We start from the raw sequence: 21,864 nt of genomic DNA, 5'->3' as shown, positions 1-21,864 counted from the left end.
GACTGTCTGTGATTTTAGGACCTTCAAAAGAAAAATCTCCATTCACTTGCATCATAAAGACCTACTGAGCTAAGAAATGTTTCTATTTTTCTTCAAATATGTTCTAGTGAAGAAAGAAAGTCATACACACCTGGGATATAATGAGGGTGAGTAAATAATGAGATAATTTTAATTTTTGGGTGAACTATTCCTTTAAGCTCAATGTTATTTTACTCCGGCGATAAGTTAGACACTCGCAGTGGTCCTTACGAGGTCCTTCGAATGTGTGGCGCGGGTAATGCTCTCACTTTTGCCATGTTTATATGGATTTTACACAAGTGATGCAGGACTGACACAAGCATGACAAAATGTTTTCCCTCAAACATAATTGTTGGTTCATAAGAAAGGTAAAGGCTGGTCAAATTAGTAATGGTTTCGAGAACTCGACTGTAAACAACTAGGAAGTGGTTAGTCAGCAGAGTGTAATACAATACTTTTTCTGCACCTTATCGATGTGGTGGTGTGTTGTTCTGCACTGAATAATGCTTTAGTGATTTGTTTGTGTGTACTCTTGCTTGTTTGTTCAGAATTATAATTAAAATGTTAGAAAATATTAGTAGAATGATGTGTTTTTTTTTTAGACAGGTTAAAAAGCAAAGTTGTGTGTGGAGTGTATAAAATATATATATATATATATATATATATATATATATATATATACTGAGTCTAAATTCGCTTCATATTTATTTACAGGTTGTGATATGGAGGGCGGTGGCGAGTATTGCATGGTCAGTGATTCTCCTACCTGTGACAACTGCGCTCTTTGTTTTCTTCGGTAGATTTAGCCTGTTTCACCCTATCCTGTCGATTTCAGGTGAGGAAAATGGGCAAGAGTGTCTCCTAAGAACATGTCTAATTACAATGAGTTGCTGAGAAGTGCATAAGTGTATCAATAACTACGTTTCCATCCAATGATTTTTTTGCGAAAAAAGTTTTAGCGCATCAAAATAAAGCTGATGGAAACGCAAATTATCGCTAAAATTTCACAAGTGTCGACATATGTTTCCGTTTAACACTAGCGCATAAACTCTATGTCGATACTTAAAATGTCGCTAGTTTGGAAACACTTTTGTCAAGAAAAATGACATTAACGTAAAAATGTATTGTCCCATGACAGAATTACCCCAATATGTGTGACGACAGTGTTCATCCTTGAAAGCTAATTTATTGTACGTGATTATCGATTGATCTTAACGGCATAAAGATCCGATCACTGCAAATATGACACTTCCAGGAGTGCCAACACAAATACACTATATTGCCAAAAGTATTCGCTCATCTGCCTTTAGACGCATATGAACTTAAGTGACATCCCATTCTTAATCCATAGGGTTTAATATGACGTCGGCCCACCCTTTGCAGCTATAACAGCTTCAACTCTTCTGGGAAGGCTTCCCACAAGGTTTAGGAGTGTGTTTATGGGAATTTTTGACCATTCTTCCAGAAGCGCATTTGTGAGGTCAGGCACTGATGTTGGACGAGAAGGCCTGGCTTGCAGTCTTCGCTCTAATTCATCCAAAAGGTGCTCTATCGGGTTGAGATCAGGACTCTGTGCAGGCCAGTCAAGTTCTTCCACACCAAACTCGCTCATCCATGTCTTTATGGACCTTGCTTTGTGCACTGGTGCGCAGTCATGTTGGAACAGGAAGGGGCCATCCCCAAACTGTTCCCACAAAGTTGGGAGCATGGAATTGTCCAAAATCTCTTGGTATGCTGAAGCATTCAGAGTTCCTTTCACTGGAACTAAGGGGCCAAGCCCAGCTCCTGAAAAACAACCCCACACCATAATCCCCCCTCCACCAAACTTCACAGTTGGCACAATGCAGTCAGACAAGTACCATTCTCCTGGCAACCGCCAAACCCAGACTCGTCCATCAGATTGCCAGATGGAGAAGCGTGATCCGTCACTCCAGAGAACGCGTCTCCACTGCTCTAGAGTCCAGTGGCGGCGTGCTTTACACCACTACATCTGACGCTTTGCATTGCACTTGGTGATGTATGGCTTGGATGCAGCTGCTCGGCCATGGAAACCCATTCCATGAAGCTCTCTATGCACTGTTCTTGAGCTAATCTGAAGGCCACATGAACTTTGGAGGTCTGTAGCGATTGACTCTGCAGAAAGTTGGCGACCTCTGCGCACTATGCGCCTCAGCATCCGCTGACCCCGCTCTGTCATTTTACGTGGCCTACCACTTCGTGGCTGAGTTGCTGTCATTCCCAATCGCTTCCACTTTGTTATAATACCACTGACAGTTGACTGTGGAATATTTAGTAGCGAGGAAATTTCACAACTGGACTTGTTGCACAGGTGGCATCCTATCACAGTACCACGCTGGAATTCACTGAGCTCCTGAGAGCAGCCCATTCTTTCACAAATGTTTGTAGAAGCAGTCTGCATGCCTAGGTGCTTCATTTTATACACCTGTGGCCATGGAAGTGATTGGAACACCTGAATTCAATTATTTGGATGGGTGAGCGAATACTTTTGGCAATATAGTGTATCTCGTATCAAGACATGCACTTCAACAAGTGCACGGAGAACAAATGAATGGCCACTATTTGCGATTAATTTAATCGCGGTAGACATCCGTTTATTTATTAAAGTTGCTTTTCCACACCATTCAAAATAATAGACGGCAGTCACGGAATTAGCCCACAATACAAAAAAACCAAAATATATCATTTCTGTGTACAAAGATGTTTTAAATAAAAAATAAATACACAGTACTAGAAGAAAAGCTTCAGTGTGCTTTTTTTGAACACTTAACAGCCCAATTCTATTAAATTATTGTTAGTTTACTTTTGGAAAAAATGCAGGCAAAATTCCCTGTATTAAATTAAATAAATTAGCCTACCAAATGAATAAATCTTTAAATAAAATAATTTCCAAACGACCTATATTTATATACTGTATATGCCTTTTCTTTACACAAACTTAACTATAAACTCCAATGCGGAGTTCACTTTCAAAAACCGAGCTTTTGAACATTTTAAAACATTTAAATATTTTTTAAATCTAACCCTCTTTACCTCAGGTCGCATTTGCTGAGCTTCTTCAGAAAATGTAAATTAAATTATGATGCTAAAATTAATTTTAGATGACAGTCAAGTTCAGTTGGTCGTTAAAAGTTGTGGGACAAATATGTGGGACATAATGCAGTTGTGTTGGCAATGCTTTAGATTAGATGATTGTTCAAAATAGCCTATTGAATATCAGGAATGTATCATAAACACTGATGTTACACTGCATCAGTTTTTCTTTAATAGCTGTGCACACAGCATTTACACATGGATGGATGGTCCTTATACTAAGACTGAAATTTTCCCCCACTTCTTGGTGCAGGTTGCCAGCTTGATCAGGGCCATGACAATTCGCTTTCGTGTCGGAACCGGTGGCAACCTGCGATAGGCGCAACATCAGGACCAATATTACAGTCCTATCAGAAGGGCAACTGCTCCATTTTGATTGCAATTCCTCATCTTCTGATTGTATTTATTTGTGAAATTAAAATGACAGTTAGCTGGTTAATTTCAATGAATTGTCTCAATACTCTCCCCATTTTACCAAAACTTTGGAGGAAAAAAATTAGGGACATCTGGGAGGCGAAAGGTACACAATTAGATAAAAACACATTTCTGTATAGAAACGGCTTAAGGGCAGATTTATTTTGTGATAAACCAAAACTTATGCGACAAAGTGTTTTTTTGGGCATGACGTCATCACGCACACCATTTCTATCGATAAAAGCCCATTTGAATGGAAATAGGCAGATGACAGCAAATTTAGCATTTTTCACTTTGTCGATGACAAAACAGCGTGAAAAGTGGATGGAAACTAGGCTAGTGTTAATCTGTCTGAAATGTCCAACAAACATAATGTAAATATTTGAATTCCACTTTGGTGATCAACTCAAACCTTGCTTTCAGAATGCACAAGCCTTCTTACGGCCTCAAGCACCATCTTTTCTCTTGTCGTGCTGTGTGGAGTGGTTCTGATGACTGGCTTTTTCAACCTGGAGTTCTACACATGTGCGTAAACCGGAGAAGGACCTGGCTAGATTTGTTATTTTTGGATGGATAAAATTAGGACTTTCTCTTAAGAAAACTAATGTTCTGTTTAGGGTCATGACATGAGTTATTTTGAGTGGTATGGTAATGTTTTCTTTCATTGTATTTATAGACCTCAGTCAAGGTAGATTTATATTTAATTTAACCTGAATGAAATGGAGGCTGTGAGGATTTGATGTACTGTTTGCTCCACTGTTGAATTATTGTGTACTTTGTTGTAAGGCTGCACGATTATGACAAAAATTGTAATTGCTATTAATTTGGATTAATATAATCTACATTAAAATTCTTATTGTGGGTGGATCAACTGCATGTTATATTCTTTATTTCAGCTACACAGCCAAAACAAGATGAGAACTGTGTTCCTGAATGACTTTATTCCTGTTTTAAATATCAGGAAATCAAGATCAGTAGCCTAAAGAAGCATAAAAAACAAAGCAATTTTTTAAATAAAAAATACACAGAAATCAAGCAACAGACTTGTCTGTGATTAGCTACAATCCTCAACCACAGCAAAAACGCAGGTTAAATAGAAGATTAATTAGAAAAGTTTGATGCAACATGAGCAGACCTACATGGACTGCTATAATTGACACTTTTCACGATTAGTAAATTGTAATTGCTGTAATTGTAATCTCCATTATAAATTTGATTAATTGTGCAGCCCTGCTTTAATCATTCAGAAGATGAAACTTTAAAAAAAATTACAGGAACTGAAAAAACTCAGGAACGGACTGTATGGATGTCCCTCACAGCCTTCAGTTTTCTGTCAAATTAAATATGATGTCTGCCCTGATTAAGGTCCATTGTGTGCTGATTAATTATTTCACTCTATTTGTATATCTTTTAGTGGTTCCTTCCATTCCGTGTTCACGTGTGGCCCTCATGTGGACGGTGCTTCACCCACGACAGTGTGTCCACTCTTTGGTGTACTGTACCATGGGCATGCTGGTGATGTGGTGTGCCTCTGTAACAATTGGTGGACGTTATAGCACTCTAGGAACTCCCTGCAGGAGTGAGAGGTGGGTTATGTGCATTGATCTATGACAGTGGTTCCCTAAACTACGGCACCCCTTTATAGTGTTTTTCGCCCACGGCACCCCAACCACTGAAAAATAAATAAACAAATATGCTATTGAAAAAATTAACAAATTACATTAAAATAATGTAGCCTTTAAGTGTTTCTTAGTAAACATTGCTTTAAGCTTTTAAAGATATTATTCAAGAGCCAATAATAAAATAGAGAACAGTGTAAATAGTGCTTTAGGCTTTTCAGGAACAGCAGCAATTAAATATTTAAAAAACAAATGTAATATGAAAACATTAAAAAAGTACTAAATAAATGCTAAATAAAACTACTTAAGGTATATCATTTTTACTCTGCGAGATATATATTTATATTGATTCAATGCAGTCAGAACTAGACTGAAAGAGATGCATCATTGAAATCTATTGAGCTTAAAGCTACTAAAGTTATCCAGCCAAGGACAGTGAGTGCTTTTCTCTTTTTCTTGTCCATATTGTTGTTTGATTAATATTAACGATAGACCTAAAACAGACAGCTGCAGATCTATTAGGCTACATTTACACTTCGCACAGATCAGATATTTCAAGATCAAATATTTTTGTCCCGTCTGTTTACACTCGCATAATACATTAATGGCTGTGTTTAAATTAACATCGCTTCAAGAGGGGCATTTTGCATAAGAAGAGCATTAGATTGTTCACGCGTGCTCTATAGACCATTTCAAGCATCTAAACAATAACAAGTAATTCTAATGCTTTAAATAAGGCTCTGAGTTTGCATATTTTACCTGAAGTGACTTATCCAGGCGTGTTGTTGATACCGAGCATCTACGCGAGGGAGGCAATGAAAATGTTTTGTAGTTTAGAATTATTTCCTCAGCGGAGAGCTCGGGAATGATCGCTCCTGTTTTAACAAAGTTGTTTTAGGCAAGTCAGCTTACTAGGCGGCCATCTTTGGAACGCTCGTGGGAGCTATTTTCTATGTAAACAAGCAGCATACAAGTGCAGCTCCGAACTACTTGAATGGGAAATGACCAAAATTCCCAAAACGGTTGGTCAAGATTATTGTCAAAGAACATATTTCAAATTATCAGTAAAATCTGACTACAATGGTATCATAAAATGTGCTTCTTTACCTCGTATTATGCTAAAAAGCATTTTTTTTATTTTTTTATTTTTTTCGGCTTGTGTAGCTAATGCACATGTGCGTTCTTGAGTTGATGTCTGTATCTAAAAGGTGATTGGCTTGTTTACCTGTAAGGCGGGACTTCATTTCTACATCAGTTGGGCGTTCCAATTTCTCCCATTAATTATAATAGAAGTGACCTGTCTCTGCTAAATAGTCTCTGGTTATAATCAATGAAGCTGTTCCATGAAGCTTTCTGCGTGACCCACGAACAAGGTAAGGATTTCTTTTTTTTTTAATGATTAAAATACTTTTCTTGTCTCTTTCTTCTGGATAAAAGAATCTGCTAATAGACTAAATGTACAAGTAAATGACTTGCGGAGCTTAGTGATAGTGTTAAAGTCACTATGAATGAAGCGCTCGTGCTGTTGTTTTAAATGAGGGTGCGTTCTATTCAGAAGTAATCATTCGTATGCACTTCAAAGACTTTACCATCCACTGCGAGAGCTTTGAAAGGCTCAAAAATAAGGGTCATTCGGAACTCACTTTTAAAGTATTTTTTATTGCAAATTCTGTTTGAAGCGATCTTACAGCATGACTATCATGATTGTTCTCCCTTCAAAGTGCCCTTCGGAGGGGGATTTATCCTGTTTGGAACGCACAACTAGCAGGAAATGTTCAAGGAACAACAAAAAAACGTCTCTTCTTTAAACCGTCTTGAAATGGTCTATAGAGCATGAGCAGACATATGAGTGTTTGAAAGCAGCTGGCTATAGTCAAACAGCATGTGGGAATTCAGTCAGTACTCAATGATACCAGTACTTTTAACGTCAGTGGCAATTAAAATATTGAACTGAGCGGAGATTCCGTGGCACCCCTAGCCAGCATCCGCTTTTGGAACCACAGGTCTATGACATGACCTGATTCTGTTTGTCCAACAAACAACAACCTCACTGAATCATGTTTCATTAATTGCATTGTAGGTATTCCTGTCATTCCTCGCAGGCAAGGCGAATGACACATATACAGTTATCTTAAGTTCTTTCAATTGATGCTGTAAGTAATCTTATCCCCAAAATTACAAGGAGGTCAGTCTTGCCCGAATGTAGGCAAGTGCCCCTCTAAAATGCATAAGACAACTTTAAATAGTCCTGAGTAGTTTCTGCCTGCATTTGGTGTTTAATGACAATAACATTACATGAATAATAATAACTGTCCCTTATATTATGTTGGCTTCTTTAGTGGTGAATTTGTGACCTGTCTGAATGAGTATCATCTGTTCCTTCTCCTGGCTGGGGCCTTCATGGGATATAGTCACAGTTTTCTTGGAGTGGTTCAGAATATTTACTATGTGTCCTTTCAACCCATACAAGTAAGTACTTGGCTATTCACTACTGTTGTTAAATGTCATATTGTCAAGTATCAATTAAGGATTTGGCTGTGTTGATAATTGCAAAGTCTCCTATTACTATTGAAAGAGAATTAACTGAATCATTAATGCGAAATCAACTTTGTCTTTGTCATACTGGCTTTGAAGCAACACAAGTACCTCCGCTTTAAGGGCTCCCTACCCATGGTGGTGAAGTGCAGTGTTATTCAGTCCTTGTTTTCAGCCAGGAATTTCGCCGCCCTCTATTTCTTTTTCGGTAAGTTATACTGATGATCAAATATACATCCTCTTGAAGAGAATCTTATGGGAGAAGTTGATTATTTTGAATGTTGTCTTTGTTTTTAGGGTATGTTCCCAAGGCATGGATCTCCAGCACACTTAATCTACAGACAGACAGGTCAGATTTTAAGATTCAGACTGCCTGAAATAACTAATATATTAACCATTTTGAACTAAACAAATAGCAACAACTCTTCATGAATCCATATATTCATTTTCCTTACAACCTTATAGTTCTCTTCAACCACTGGATTCATTGACTGGACTTTTAGACTTCTCCTTCTTCTACTACCTGTTGATCAGTGGCACCTTCCTGTACCTAACCTGGTATATCACAGTGCTTCTCTTCAGGATCTATGTCACAGAGGTATATAAATATAAAGTTCTATTTCTTGGATATCTAAAAAAACAAATGGCATTACTTAAGAACCTGTTTTGGCAATCATCACTGATTACTGTTTGTGCATCATCAGGCCTACAGTTTTCCAGTGCAGTCTATATTTACTGAGGATGCAGAGCAGTGTCTGCCCAAAGTTCTGGCTGAGAAGAACACTTTAGTCATGAGGGTCAGTTTTGTTTTTCCTTTTTTTTTCTTTTTTTTTCAATAGTGACCATGTTCATGACAAACCAGGAAGTATCAGGGAATTTTAAAATAGTCTTTGACATTTCCATAGTATGTATAAATTTTTCTAGCAATGTTCAACTGTTGGATAGAAATGGCTCTGTGCTAGTACACACTCTACGAAATTATTATTTTTTTTTTTTAAATCCTGTAAACATGGACAACGGAAATAGTTATGCAAATGCATTGGTTAAAACGTGGAAACCCTGAAAAGAGATCTTAAAATGTAACTGATGGGCCTTTTTTGCAGATGTTGTAGCTTTTTTTTTTTTTTCTTAAAGAAATTGTTCACCCAAAAATTTAATTTCTCATGTTTTACTCACCCTCATGCCATCCTAGATGTGATTGACTTTCTTCTACTGAACAGAAACAAAGATTTTTAGAAGAATATCTCAGCTCTGTAGGTCCATACAATGCAAGAGAATGGCGAGCAAAATTTAGAAATTCCAAAAAGCACATAAATGCATCATAAAAGTATTACATATGACTCCAGTGGTTTGATCCATGTCTTTTGAAGCAAATTAATACATTTTGTGTGAGAACAGACCAAAATATAACTCCTTATTCACTATAAATCTTGACCTCTGCAGTCTCCTATGCGATCATGAATTCAAACTCGATTACACATTGCGCCATCTAGTGCGCTACACAATTGTCAAGCACTAGGAAGTGTAATTGAGTGTTAAATTGAGATTATGCCTAGAGACTACAATGGCAAGATGTACAGTGAAAAAGGAGTTATATTTTGGTCTATTCTCACCCAAAATCGACTAGATCACTTCAGAAGGCATGGATTAAGCCACTGGAGTCGTATAAATTACTTTTATGCTATATGATTGAGGTATATACTGTATATATTTGTTATATATCGGTTTTGCCGATTAATCAGTGCCGAAAATTACTTTTTGGAACGATTGTTATCGTCAAAAATCTATGCCAATATTTACCGATATGTGTTTTTTTTTTTGTTTTTTTTTACCATTTCTTCATTTCAAAATATGAGTCCCTGGTGTGTTTCAGGCTTGTATATTCTTAAAAGTCCCACGTTATGCACCAAATAATCAGTTTTTCTGGATATTTTGGGGATTTTGGTTGAACAATAAATTGCCTCTGGGATTTTGTTCATTTAGGACTCTTTGTCTGTGCCTGTTATAGTAAGGAAAGTATAAAACTTTTTTTTTTACATTCTATAAATCAGTTTTAAAAACTATCGGCCGATTAATCGGTTTATATATATTTATTTTATTTTATTTATTTATTTATGTGCTTTTTGAAGCTTCAGAGTTTTGGGCCATTATTTTTGAAGCATGTTTTATTGGACTATGCAGGTTTTAACTCCTTTAGGAAATTGCTTTATTCAGCTTACACTTTTGAAAAGGTTTTTTAATAAAGTTCAGACTGAATCAGTTTTAGAATTTTTAGCAGAAGTAGATATGAAAAACCTTATATAGGTTTTTAATCTCTATATACCTTTTAGTGTATTTTAACTTTTTCTGACATGAAAATAGCTAAGGCTGCAAGTAACGATTATATTGATAATCGATTAATCTTCGATTATTTCTTCAATTAATTGGATAAATAACGAAATTTCCTGTATTTTATTAAAATGTTATTTTTTAAGAAACAGATATGATAAAGGGTGTAAGGATTTGCTTTGGTTTACTGTACTGAATGATTCTATTACTCTCACAAAGCTTGAATAGTTATGTTTGATTGTTGTTATTATTATTATTACTTTCAGGACATATGCAAAACAGTTCCTTTACTTGTAAAACTTAAAAAATACTGTTTATTAAAGAGTAAAATGACCCAAGAGTCACATGACGTTATGCAAGGAGTGGACTTGTGAACGTGCACTTTGCTAGTTTTATTACTATTTGTGTCATAAACCGGTGAGATTCGATACACCCTGATTCTTAACTGTTCTAGGAAGACAGTATATCAAAAAAATCAACTGATGAATGTTTCGGCAGTGCTGACGAAGATTGTTGCAATCTGTTTGATTGTTGGCTGTAATGCGTCGATCGATCACTTCCATGGAGACGAAATTCTCTGAGTTGGTTACAAAATTGTCAGAGGTCGAGAAACGGATCGATTATCTGAAGTCATCAGAGAGGGTATTATCTGCTAATCCGCTAGCGACCAAGATAGATTTGGAAAGCGTTTGGGAAAAACTAGAGGATTTGGAGAATCGTAATTGATGAAACAACGTCCAAATTGTTGGAATTCCTGAGTATGAGGAAGGCCGAGATATGGTGAAATTCCTAGATGAGCTCTTCCCGAGTCTGCTCGACATGACATAGGCCATAAGCTGGAAATCCAGTGAGCTCACAGAGTCCCGGCTCGCAGATCCACGGAGGGAGACAGGCCCTGATCAATTCTGGCCAAATTTCTGAGATCATCCGATAAAGATCTCGTGTTACGCAAGGCGAGGAGTAAAGGAAAGCTTTCTTGTAAGAACCGCAGCATTTTCTTATTCCCAGACTTGGCGAATTCAACGAGAGAAATGTGATTGATTCAGGGAATGCAAGAATCTCTTACATCAACGGAAGATCGCTTTTGCTCTGATGTTTCCGGCCAAACTGAGAATAGATGCTAAGGATGGCCGTAGAGAATTTACATGACCACAGCAAGCATTATCCTACATAAAGATATTGGAGTGAGTAAGCCATTTTGTGATTTTTATGTTGCCGCCTAGTGGACCTGTCTCAATGAACATACACTTGACTGTCCGAGGAAACTGGGCACCTTTTTCATTTATTTTTGTGCTGGTTCTGCCTAGCGGCTGAAGTTTGTTTTGTGTAATATCATTTCTTCAGGACAGCTTGTGGATTAATCTGCTCATTTTGGGTGCTTATGCCTCCTGTTGGCTGGAGTTGGTTTTGTGGAATATTTCTTGCAGGACATTGGAGTGAGTTTGACTGCCCGAAGAACTGAACGGCCCGTTTTTTTTTTTTGTGTTTTTTTTTTTTTTTGTGCTGGTTCTGCTAGCGGCTTGAGCTTGTTTTGTGGAGGCACACACCTTCGAGACAGTTAAGTGGATGAATCTACATGTCGCATGGGCTCTCGTAGACGTACATTGACTGTTTGAGTTTAGAGAGATGGTTGCCAGTTGGCGGTGTCGTGCGCAGGGTTAATGTGCATGTCTTTCTTTTCTGTTTGTTTTGTTCTGGGGAAAGTTCGGGGGTTGATTGTTGCATTAATGTGGAATGTGGTCTTTATAATTTTATTTTTGACACACAATCTGTTTTTTCTCATACACTACCGGTAAAAAGTTTTGAAACACAGTCATTATAATTTTTGTTTTCACATTTTAGAATAATAGTAAAGTCATCAAAACTATGGAATCTTTTGATCTGAAGGCGTATGCTTAAATGTTTGAAATTAGTTTTTGTAGACGAAAATATAATTGTGCCACCATATTAATTTATTTCATTATAAAACTAAAATTTAATAAAAATAAAAAAAACTTTTTTGAAATTGATGACTTGGACCAAATAATAATGAAAAGCAGCCAATAAGTGCCCAGCATAGATGGGAACTCCTTCAATACTGTTTAAAAAGTATCCCAGGGTGATATCTCAAGAAGCTGGTTGAGAAAATGTCAAGAGAACATGTCTGCAAATTCTAGGCAAAGGGTGACTACTTTGAAGATGCTAAAATATAACACTGTTATGATTTATTTTTGATTTTTTTTAGTCACAACATAATTCCCATATTTCCATTTCTATTATTCCATCATTGTGATGACTTTACTATTATTCTAAATGTGAAAAAAAAAAAAAAAATTATAATAAAGAATGAGTAAGTGTTTCAAAACTTTTGACCGGTAGAGTGTGTGTGTGTATATATGTATATATACATTTAGCAGGGAAGTAAATTTGCAGCGCAAATAATGGTTACTCCAGGGATGCTTGTGCATCAGCATTAGACGCTAGAAATGTCTGAAACTGAAAATATGATTGGTTAGCAAATATCCAATCGCATCTGAAATGAACATTCTGATTGGTCGATCAACTTAGTCAGACTCTCTGTCTTGCCAGTGCCATAAGTTGCACTCCCGCAGCTCTGTGCGTATTTAGAGAGAATCTCTGTACACTTTTTTAAATAATAATAATTAAAAAACACACACACACACACAATTCACTCTACGGTGCTGCGGCATTGTGTTATTAGATTGAAAAAGTTCCGGGTCAAAAGCCTACTCGTACTGGCAGCCATACGTGTCATCACTTATTTTAGGTGGGCATACGCAAAATCCTAAGAAAGATAGGTGGGCATACGGCGTATGCCTGCGTATGCACTAGACTACACTACTGCAGTCACATGAATCCCCTAGGAAGAGTATTTAAAAGTTCAGAGCCCACGATTACATGGCCATTTTCAAGGGGGTGTTACAGAGCACCCACTGCAAATTTGCCCAGACCTAATGGCCGATGACTCTGATGTGTTTGCAAAATTTAGAGTTTTCATGCATGTTAAGTACCCCAAAAGTACCGAAAACCTTGAAAAGAATAATAATAATCCTTAGAAGAACAATAGGGCCTCTGCACTTTCAGTGCTTGGGCTCTAATGATGCGCTCCCTTTCTCCATTGTGATCGGTTTGATTGACGTGGATGCACGCGCTCGTTTGCTCAGTGAAGTTTAACGGAGACTCATCTGTGGTAAAAACAAACAGTGTTGCGAAATACCCAGAAATACGCGCATGATTTTGAATTCATAAAATGTATACATTATAAAACATAGAAAATGTAAGTTATGCGCTGGAGAGGAACAACTCTTAACTGGGATAAATGTTAGTTAGGGTGTTGATGTGTTAAGTCTTATAACTGATGCTAGTGCTGAGCAGGTGATTTCTCTTTCCCTCATTAGTGCTGTTCAGAATGTTGGCATTGTCAGGATGTTTCACAAGGTTGAACATATAGCAAATTCTCATGTAAAATTAAAATGGGTCACATGCGCAACAACATCGATGGAAGCCCGAATTAATTGCGCATGTGAGCCGTTCTGCGTTTGTCATGAGAGCTCGCATTTTAAGGAGTGCCTGGTTGACGTGCTTGTACGGATCCTGTTACTGGAGCTCACGTTTCACGGGAAGCCCGGTTGATGCGTGTATTTTCCGCATGGAAAGCATAGCACAATTTGGCTTCAGAGACCCCGTGCACATCCGTGTCCCACATGAAAAGTGTATTTAGCACTCAAAGTGAAATGAATGTAATGTTGCTTCATAGCCTGACGGAAATGCTTACGGACGTTGCTGACATGAGTATTAAAATAAAGGTGCATCTTAAAAAAATATGGTGTCGATATTTACGCATTGAATCGATATCAACGATGCATCGATCCAGATCGATGAATCGTTAACACCCCTACTTTTCTCTGGGCTGTAATGTGACATCGCTGATGGAGCTTCTCCATGCTGGCTGCATATATCCAACTAATCAATAATGAAATTCGTTGTCAATAATTTTCATTATCAATAATTACCGATTTTATCGATTAGATGTTGCAGTTCTAAAAATAGTCATAGAAGCTGGCATGGCGTTAAGCCACAAACAAACAAACAACAAAGTTTTGATCACCATTCACTTGCATTGTATGGACCTACAGAGCTGAGATATTCTTCTAAAAATCATAATTTGTGTTCCGCAGAAGAAAAAAAGTGTTACACATCTGGGATGGCATGAGGGTGAGTAAATTATGAGAGAATTTTCATTTTCAGGTGAACTATTCTTTTAACTGGTTATGACTGTTTTTTGCAGTTTTTGGCTCTGCAAGACCTGGCTCTGTTATCCCAACATTCTCCATCACGTAGATTGGAAGTCTTCAGTCTGAGCCAGCCAGGTACATACTAAATCATTTTTGTGTAACTTTAAAAATCGTATTCCTCCATACCAGCTTCTAATGAATTCTAAAAACATTCCTTCCTTTTCGTCACTTGTAAAATAATGTAACATCTGTATGTAGGTGGTCACCCTCATAACTGGAATGCGATCAGTAAGGAATGTCTGTCTCTGCTGAGTGAGCTGACACACAGACTGGTGGCTCATCAGGATGCAGTTGCCTCTAACGGCAGAGTCAAGTCTCAGTCTGCCAGCAGTGTCACCAAATCTGGCTCTACAGCCAGCTCATGTAAGACTGCTTAAATAATATCCAACAATCTGATCCTAAACACAAGATTAGCACTGACCTTGGTAACATACCAGAGGAATCAAACTGCCCTTTTTTTCTGCAGTGATATCAGGTAAAGAGTATCTACCTGAGACACCACGACCAAATATGCCACTCAGGACTCCCGGATCAGTCTTCCTCAAGTCATCAATGGGGCACAGTGCACTGACTGCTCCTTTCACCCCAGATCTGGACAGCCCTTTCTCCTCCCCTGCTCTTCGCCACCTGTCTGGCAAACAGGAACCCCAGTCTCCCTGGTCTGGCACTGTGCAGAGCCCCCAGATCATGAGGAGAGGCCCCAAATTATGGAGTGCCTCCACAGGTGAGGCACACAGCCTAACATGCACCGATCAGCCACAACATTAAAGCCACCTGCCTAATATTGTGAAGGTCCCCCTCATGCTGCCAAAACAGTGCTAACCTGCATCTTAGAATAGCATTCTGAGATGCTATTCTTCTCAACACAATTGTACAGAGCGGTTATCTGAGTTACCGTAGACTTTGTCAGTTCAAACCAATCTGGCCATTCTCTGTTGACCTCTCATCAACAAGGCATTTCCATCAACAGAACTGCTGCTCACTGGATGTTTTTTTGTTTTTGGCACCATTCGGAGTAAACTCTAGAGACATCTGACCAACCAGAGCAGAGTAGGCTCTCTGAAAGGAGGAGTTTGGAATGAATCCTTTAGAACGGATCATTGAACGAGTCGTTTGAGACACGGGGGAAAAAAGTTAATGCTGCAATTTTAATTATGAGCAAATTAAAGTGTTTTTTGACCTTGGATGCATGTAAATCTATTGTATGAGACCTTTAAAACAAAATTAGGCACGTTTAAAAACCAATAGATGCTCTTTAAATTCTGTTGAATTGTGATGTTTTTAAGATTGTATTATTATTATTTTATTATATTTATATATATTTTTTGTGGTAATTATTTTTTTGATTTAATGTAGTTCTGTGTGATTCTAATGACCTCTGTTCCTTCATAAATATTTGTGAGAAGCTGAAGACAAATGTCTAAAATAGTAGACCAAACAGTATTATCTAATCTAGCTCATTTGGATTTTACTTTCTGGACAGTATCACAGGCCAATGGAAGTCCTCCTGCCTCCCCTGCCACCGTTCCTAGTCCTCCTCCAACCAATCAGAAACCCAGCTTTTTGGCCCAGTGGATGCAGAACAGGAGAGAGCAGGTACTACAGTACTTTCTACTGCCTGAACTGTAAATGAATCCTTTATTATTTCTTGGGACTTACTTTGTTTCCAAGCATGTATCCATAGAAACCAAAACTGACCAGCTTTGGCATGTCCAGTACGGTTGCTGTGGCAAAGGCCAGTTCACGTTTCAGTGTGATACAATTACATGGCCTAGAGACACATGTTAACTCATGTTCCTGTCATACTCTCAATTGTTCTGCTCAGGTTAAAAGCTTTTTGGCAAAGCGGGTGCTGATAGTGTATTTATTTAACAAGGTAAGGTTAAGCATGCATTACTTGAATGGATGATCTGTCTCAAGCTGCATGTTGCATGCTTTCACAATAGATTATTAGTCATGGGAATCATTAATGCATGTCTAGTTTCTGCCCATGTTTAAATTAGCACAGACACCATTAGTCTTCTCTGTCCATGTGTCTCTGTCTCTCTGTGAGTGGAAGGTTGTGTGTTTAGTTTGTAGTTGTTAATAGTACCCAACCGATATGGGATTTTTGAGACCGATACCGATTTTAGAGGGGGGAAATTCACAAATTACCGATTTGGTGGCCGATATAGTTAATTTTTGAGCTGGAATGAAAACAGACCATTTCTATGTGGATTGTGCACCAATTTTGCACCGATATGACTATGCAAAGGTACTCAGAAGGCTGCTTAAATATTTTTATCAAAGAATATTTGACATTTATTATTATACATTGTCAACAAATTCTAGAAATGAACACTGAGAAAATAAATAATAAATAAAAATACAATAAATAGCTAAATAAACATCAGTACTGTGTGTTCAGTATCAGTCAGTTGCTGACCATTTAAATAAAGAATAAATTTAAATTATAGCTAAATAAAAATCAGTACTGTATGTTTAGTATCAGTCAATGGCTGACCATTTAAATAAAGAATAAATTCAAATAAAATAAATAGCTAAATAAACATCAGCAGTACTGTTTAGTATCAATCAAATGCTGACTATTTTAATGCTGCCAGTCAATTAGGGGCAGGTTGTAAAACAAGAAGCATTTACACATGCTGAGTCAAGAGATAAACAGCGGCAGCGGTGTTACACCGTATTCTGCTATGCAAGTTCAAGGGAAACTTTCAACAGTGGAAAACCAGACTTTTAAATATTACATTTTGTAAATGCAACGACTGGAATTGTTCGGTTGAAGGGGGTACCAAACTGCGAATCCTGAACAAAACAGTTTGGTGAATACATGTTTATACATTAGCTTCCACTCAGCTGACAAGGGATGAAAGTAGCTACGTGGTTAGCTAGTTAGCTATAAGCTTGTTGTCACGGAAAATAAAAGATGGAAAATTATGCTCTGATGTTTACCTTTAAATCTGCTACATTACTGACTGCACTGACAAACTATAGCTGGCAAACAGATGTGATAAACATGAGTGACATGGTTGTCAGGGACAGGGTTAACGTTATATTAGTAATATTGAAAAGGGAAAATGATTGGGTCATTGTTTATTAACTTTCCAGTATGTATTTCACAAACAAGTTAGCAACTTAATGTGAAGACTCCAACTAACGCCGTACCGTGCAAAACCACCGTCAGCTCAGCTCTGTAAACAATGGAGTCGGAGCATGCTCTGCTGGACAAACTGCGTTATGACACCAATTCTGAATCACCCAAAGCATTGTTTTCTGCATTATGTTCTGAAAAAAACTTTTCATATCTGCGCATATCGGAAAACATATACGCCGATACCAATATATCTGTGAAAGGCTAATGTCGACCAACCAATAAATCAGTTGGGCACTAGTTGTTAGATTTATTTTTGTGTCCCAGTTTACCCAGTTTTAAATGGAAAAAAATAAATAAAATAAAAATAATGCAATTTTACAAATCATCATGCATTTCTTTGCTTTTGTATTACAAAGTTTTTTAATCTTTATCCACTCATGTTACAATATATTTCTACTAATACTATTAAGATATACTGTAGCTTTTAGAGGAACTGTATATAAACTGGCTCTGTATTAAGGTGTGTAGTGTATTTTAATCAAACCCAAGCTGTATTTCAGTGTGTATGTAATATGTAATTTTGTTTTTTAAAGATAGATTCATGTTTATTCACAATGCACAAGCCCTTAAAATCAATATCTTATTTTCTTAACCTACTGAGACCCCTGCGTGACTGGTGTGTGCATTTTCCATTTCCCTTTTTGACTTGTAACTAGTAGCACGTGAGCAAAAAAATAAAAAAATATTCTAGAGCAATTCGTTTTACTAAAAATTGATGTCTGCATATGTGGATAGCGGGACTAAGTTGTGAAATTTTAAGTAGTACCAAGCTATATAAAGTCTTTTAGCTATAGAAAGATTTTTTTTTCAGCAAATAGTTTATTATGTGTCCAGGAGTGTTGATTATTCATGTTTTTGAGATGTTATAGACATTACAGCTGATTTTCTATAAATAATTCTGATTAAAAGTAATTGCCAGCATCATCAAATCACTGCCAGCCATATTAAAGTAAAATTTTGCATTATAAAATTCTGAATCTATGTTCTGATTATCATTGTCTCGTGTCTGCCAAACATGTTGAGTGGTCCAAACATCATCTGCAGCCTGAAACTGAACTTTTGGTCGGATTTTAGGAGTGAATGCACTTAGCTGCATGGATAGCTTTAGGATGCTCCCTTGCTCCCTGTTTAGTGAATGACTTAACCTCCAGTGTGCTGTCTGTCGGCACTGGTCTTCGAACAGTTCGAAATGCAGCTTATTTTCATCCTAACACCATATAAAACCTCTGCAAGCAACATTTTTCAGCTTTTGCATGAATACATTTATTCCCAATGTGAAAATGCATTGTGAATATATAGGAATGCATTTACTAATGTCAAAGAATAGAACAATATTGTACAGTAATAACAAAATAAAATATAACCAAATTTATATTAAAATGAAGCAAAATGACCCACAGATTTGTTACTGTAAAAAGTTATTCAAAATAACTAACATGTTTTTGGAACACCTGTCAGAAAACCGCTCCACAGCGCTCATCCGAGTACTTCGTTTATCAGCGTGCCAAAGCATGAAAAATGAACGAAATACTTAAATCAGCATATCAAACGAAACTAGAGATGCTACTCTTTACAACCAAATAGGTTTCTTACCAGAGGCACTTTTGTTGGTGCTGCGCCCATAGAAACAGTTCACTGAATTCGACGCCATGGTGTTTGGTCACATGGCTCTGTGTGTCAGAAGTTTAACCCTTAAATGACTCCTTAAAGTGTCCTGAACAGTATGCAATGGGTATAAATTAATTAAAATTATGCATTGCGTATAACGAATCCAAAATAGCGAGTCCTCGCATGAGTTAATTTAATTCTATGCTCCGACCTAATGTCTAATCCTGAAAGGACTCTGAACATTTATTTTCTGTATATAAAAAAAAAAAAAAGTAAAAAAGTTTTTTTCTATTGAACAGCTTCCAGAAGCCTCTAGCCAAGCTCTGTTTGCTGACAGCCAAGCTCATATATGGGCTCTCCAAGGTCAGAAAATAGTTTTCCTTTTTAAGAAATGTCATCTAATATGCTTGTTTGCATGTATATGTGAATATTTACATTTGTCTCTTGCTATATCTGTTTTTAGGACTGTCTCATCTGGTGGTGGCCTCTTTCTCTGAGGACCAGTTTGGAGTGGTGCAGACTACATTACCAAACATTCTTAGCAGCTTGGTATTCTTGCTTGAGGTAAAGCAACTGAGCTTTTGTAGGTGTTAATGGACTGATTAGATCAAGATTCAGAGAGGTTGATTTTAGAGACAGTCTAATTATTATTATTATCATTTGGTTTATTAATTTTATTAATTTCAGGCTGTTGACAGACACTTTAAACTGCCACATGCCTCCAGCAAACCTGTTAGGACTACCTGCAGTATGGGTGACTCCACCTACAAAACTCTAAGGTTTGCACTGCGTGCTGCTCTAAAGACATCTATATACAGGATAACTACCACATTTGGAGAGCACTTGAAGTAAGTCCAATCATTTTTAGCACTGCGTCTCAGTGTTCTGGGAATGATTAAGATGTCGTATTTGTTGCCATGTAATAATTAAAATATATTATTCATGTCTCTGAACTTTGCCAGGCATATACTGTACACAGTGCATTGCTGCATGCTTATGCTCAATCTTGTTAATTTTCTTGTTTTCAGCGCTGTGAATATATCAACAGAACATCGAAAAAGGCTTCAGCAGTTCTTGGAATTCAAAGAATAGTGCACCTTGCCATTCAGATTCAAATGTGCGTGCCTCTCAGGAGAAGAAAGAAGGACATCACTTCACAGGACAATTATGCGTCTTCAAAAGATCTGATATATGGGGGATTAGCTCTAAACTTTACCCAAGGCCTTATAAAGTATATTGTTTTTCATTCTGGTCCTGCACCTTGAAATCCTAGTAACATTCAAAAAATCTTTCATGCACAATATAATTCCATAATGTGGGAATATTATTGTGTAATAATGGGCACATAACCGTAATTACTATTACGGTTATGTGCCCATGTGCAAGGATGTGATGAGGAATTTCAAAACCATGCTGGGGTGGTAAGGAAATGGTGTAAGACTTTACACTCTTCATCAGAGTAAATTGAACTATTATGCCCTCTTAAAGGGATAGTTCACCCCAAAATGAAAATGATCTCATCATTAACTCACCCTCATACCATCCTGATTGTGTATGACTTTCTCTCTTCTGCAGAACACAAATGAAGATTTTTAGAAGCATTGTATGGACCTACAGAGCTGAAATATTCAAGTGAATGGTGGCCAGAACTTTAAAGGTTCAAAAAGCACATGAAGACAGCTTAAAAGTAATCTATAAGACTCCAGTGGGTAAATCCATTTCTTGAGAAGTAATTTGATAGGCGTGGGTGAAAGAAAAATAATAAAAATCACCACTTTCACATTCTTTTGTGTTTGGCAGTTCGCATTCTTTGTGCATATTTTCACCTACTGGGCAGGGAGGAGAATTTATAGTTAAAAAAGGACTTAAATATTGATCTGTTTCTCACCCACACCTATCTTCTAAAGAAATGGATTAAACCATTGGAGTCTTGTGGGTTACTTTTATGCTGCCTTTATGTGCTTTTTGGACCTTCAAAGTTCTGCCACCATTCACTTGTATTGTATGGACCAACAGAGCTGAGATATTCTTCTAAAAATCTTTGTGTTCATCAGAAGAATGTCATTCACATCTGGGAAGGCATGAAGGTGAGTAAATGATGAGAGAATTTGATTTTTTTGGGGTGAACTAACCCTAAGTGGGCCTAAACACTTACCTTGTTTTTGATCTACTTTTGCATCTTGCTTTAATTGTTTCCAGATTGTCCTGTTTTTGTAGTGTTTTAATAGCATAGTAATTGGATGTAAATTATCATTGGCTTCTCTAGGTGTTACATGGATCATTGGTTCCACGATCTTCCATTCATTAATCTGTTTTACACATAAATATCTCTGTGTTATTTACCATAATAGCATCTTTTGGGATATCTTGTTTGAAGTATTAGAAGGTTAAAGCCTTCATGAAAATAAAGTTTTCTAAAATGCTTTACTGTAAATGGCTGGAGTCACGTTTTGTTGCATTGTGAAATGCCATGTTCAGCGCCTCAGATTTACGGTAGAGGCCGCTGTTTGTGTTCTGCCGGATATGCTAAATATTGCATATAACTTAAATCCAATTAAATATAACTGGTTGAATGGCTGAATATTTTGTTTTGACCTCCCTACTTTGCAGAGTGTATCTGCATAATGTTAGCATTAAATAATAAATGTTTCCGTGGTGATTTTCTAAAATATATAGCCTTTCGAAAGGTTTAATGACTTGGTAGTTTCATAATTCCCTAGGGGTTTTGTTTGTAAATTAAAGTTTGCAGCAGTATACAGTCCATTAAAACTTTATGGACCAC

The 21,864-nt window shown here is 37.2% G+C and overlaps 1 protein-coding gene across 1 annotated transcript; it reads left to right on the top strand.

Moving 5' to 3' along the window:
• The first annotated feature begins 253 nt into the window (after positions 1-253).
• Positions 254-21,611, top strand: LOC127440459 (nucleoporin NDC1-like). Its single transcript, XM_051697038.1, has 18 exons — positions 254-386; positions 733-853; positions 3,967-4,068; positions 4,958-5,129; positions 7,502-7,631; positions 7,797-7,905; positions 7,995-8,046; positions 8,163-8,295; positions 8,402-8,494; positions 14,314-14,395; positions 14,519-14,683; positions 14,787-15,044; positions 15,804-15,916; positions 16,146-16,196; positions 19,382-19,445; positions 19,546-19,646; positions 19,770-19,930; positions 20,111-21,611. The coding sequence occupies exons 1-18, from the start codon at positions 348-350 to the stop codon at positions 20,172-20,174; spliced, it is 2,010 nt and encodes a 669-aa protein (XP_051552998.1). The 5' UTR covers positions 254-347; the 3' UTR covers positions 20,175-21,611.
• Positions 21,612-21,864: the final 253 nt, after the last annotated feature.

This window comes from Myxocyprinus asiaticus, chromosome 5 (genome assembly GCF_019703515.2).
Source record: "Myxocyprinus asiaticus isolate MX2 ecotype Aquarium Trade chromosome 5, UBuf_Myxa_2, whole genome shotgun sequence".
NCBI classification, from domain to species: domain Eukaryota; kingdom Metazoa; phylum Chordata; class Actinopteri; order Cypriniformes; family Catostomidae; genus Myxocyprinus; species Myxocyprinus asiaticus.
Note: the sequence above shows the minus strand (reverse complement) of the source record. Positions and strands in the feature narration are given on the sequence as shown.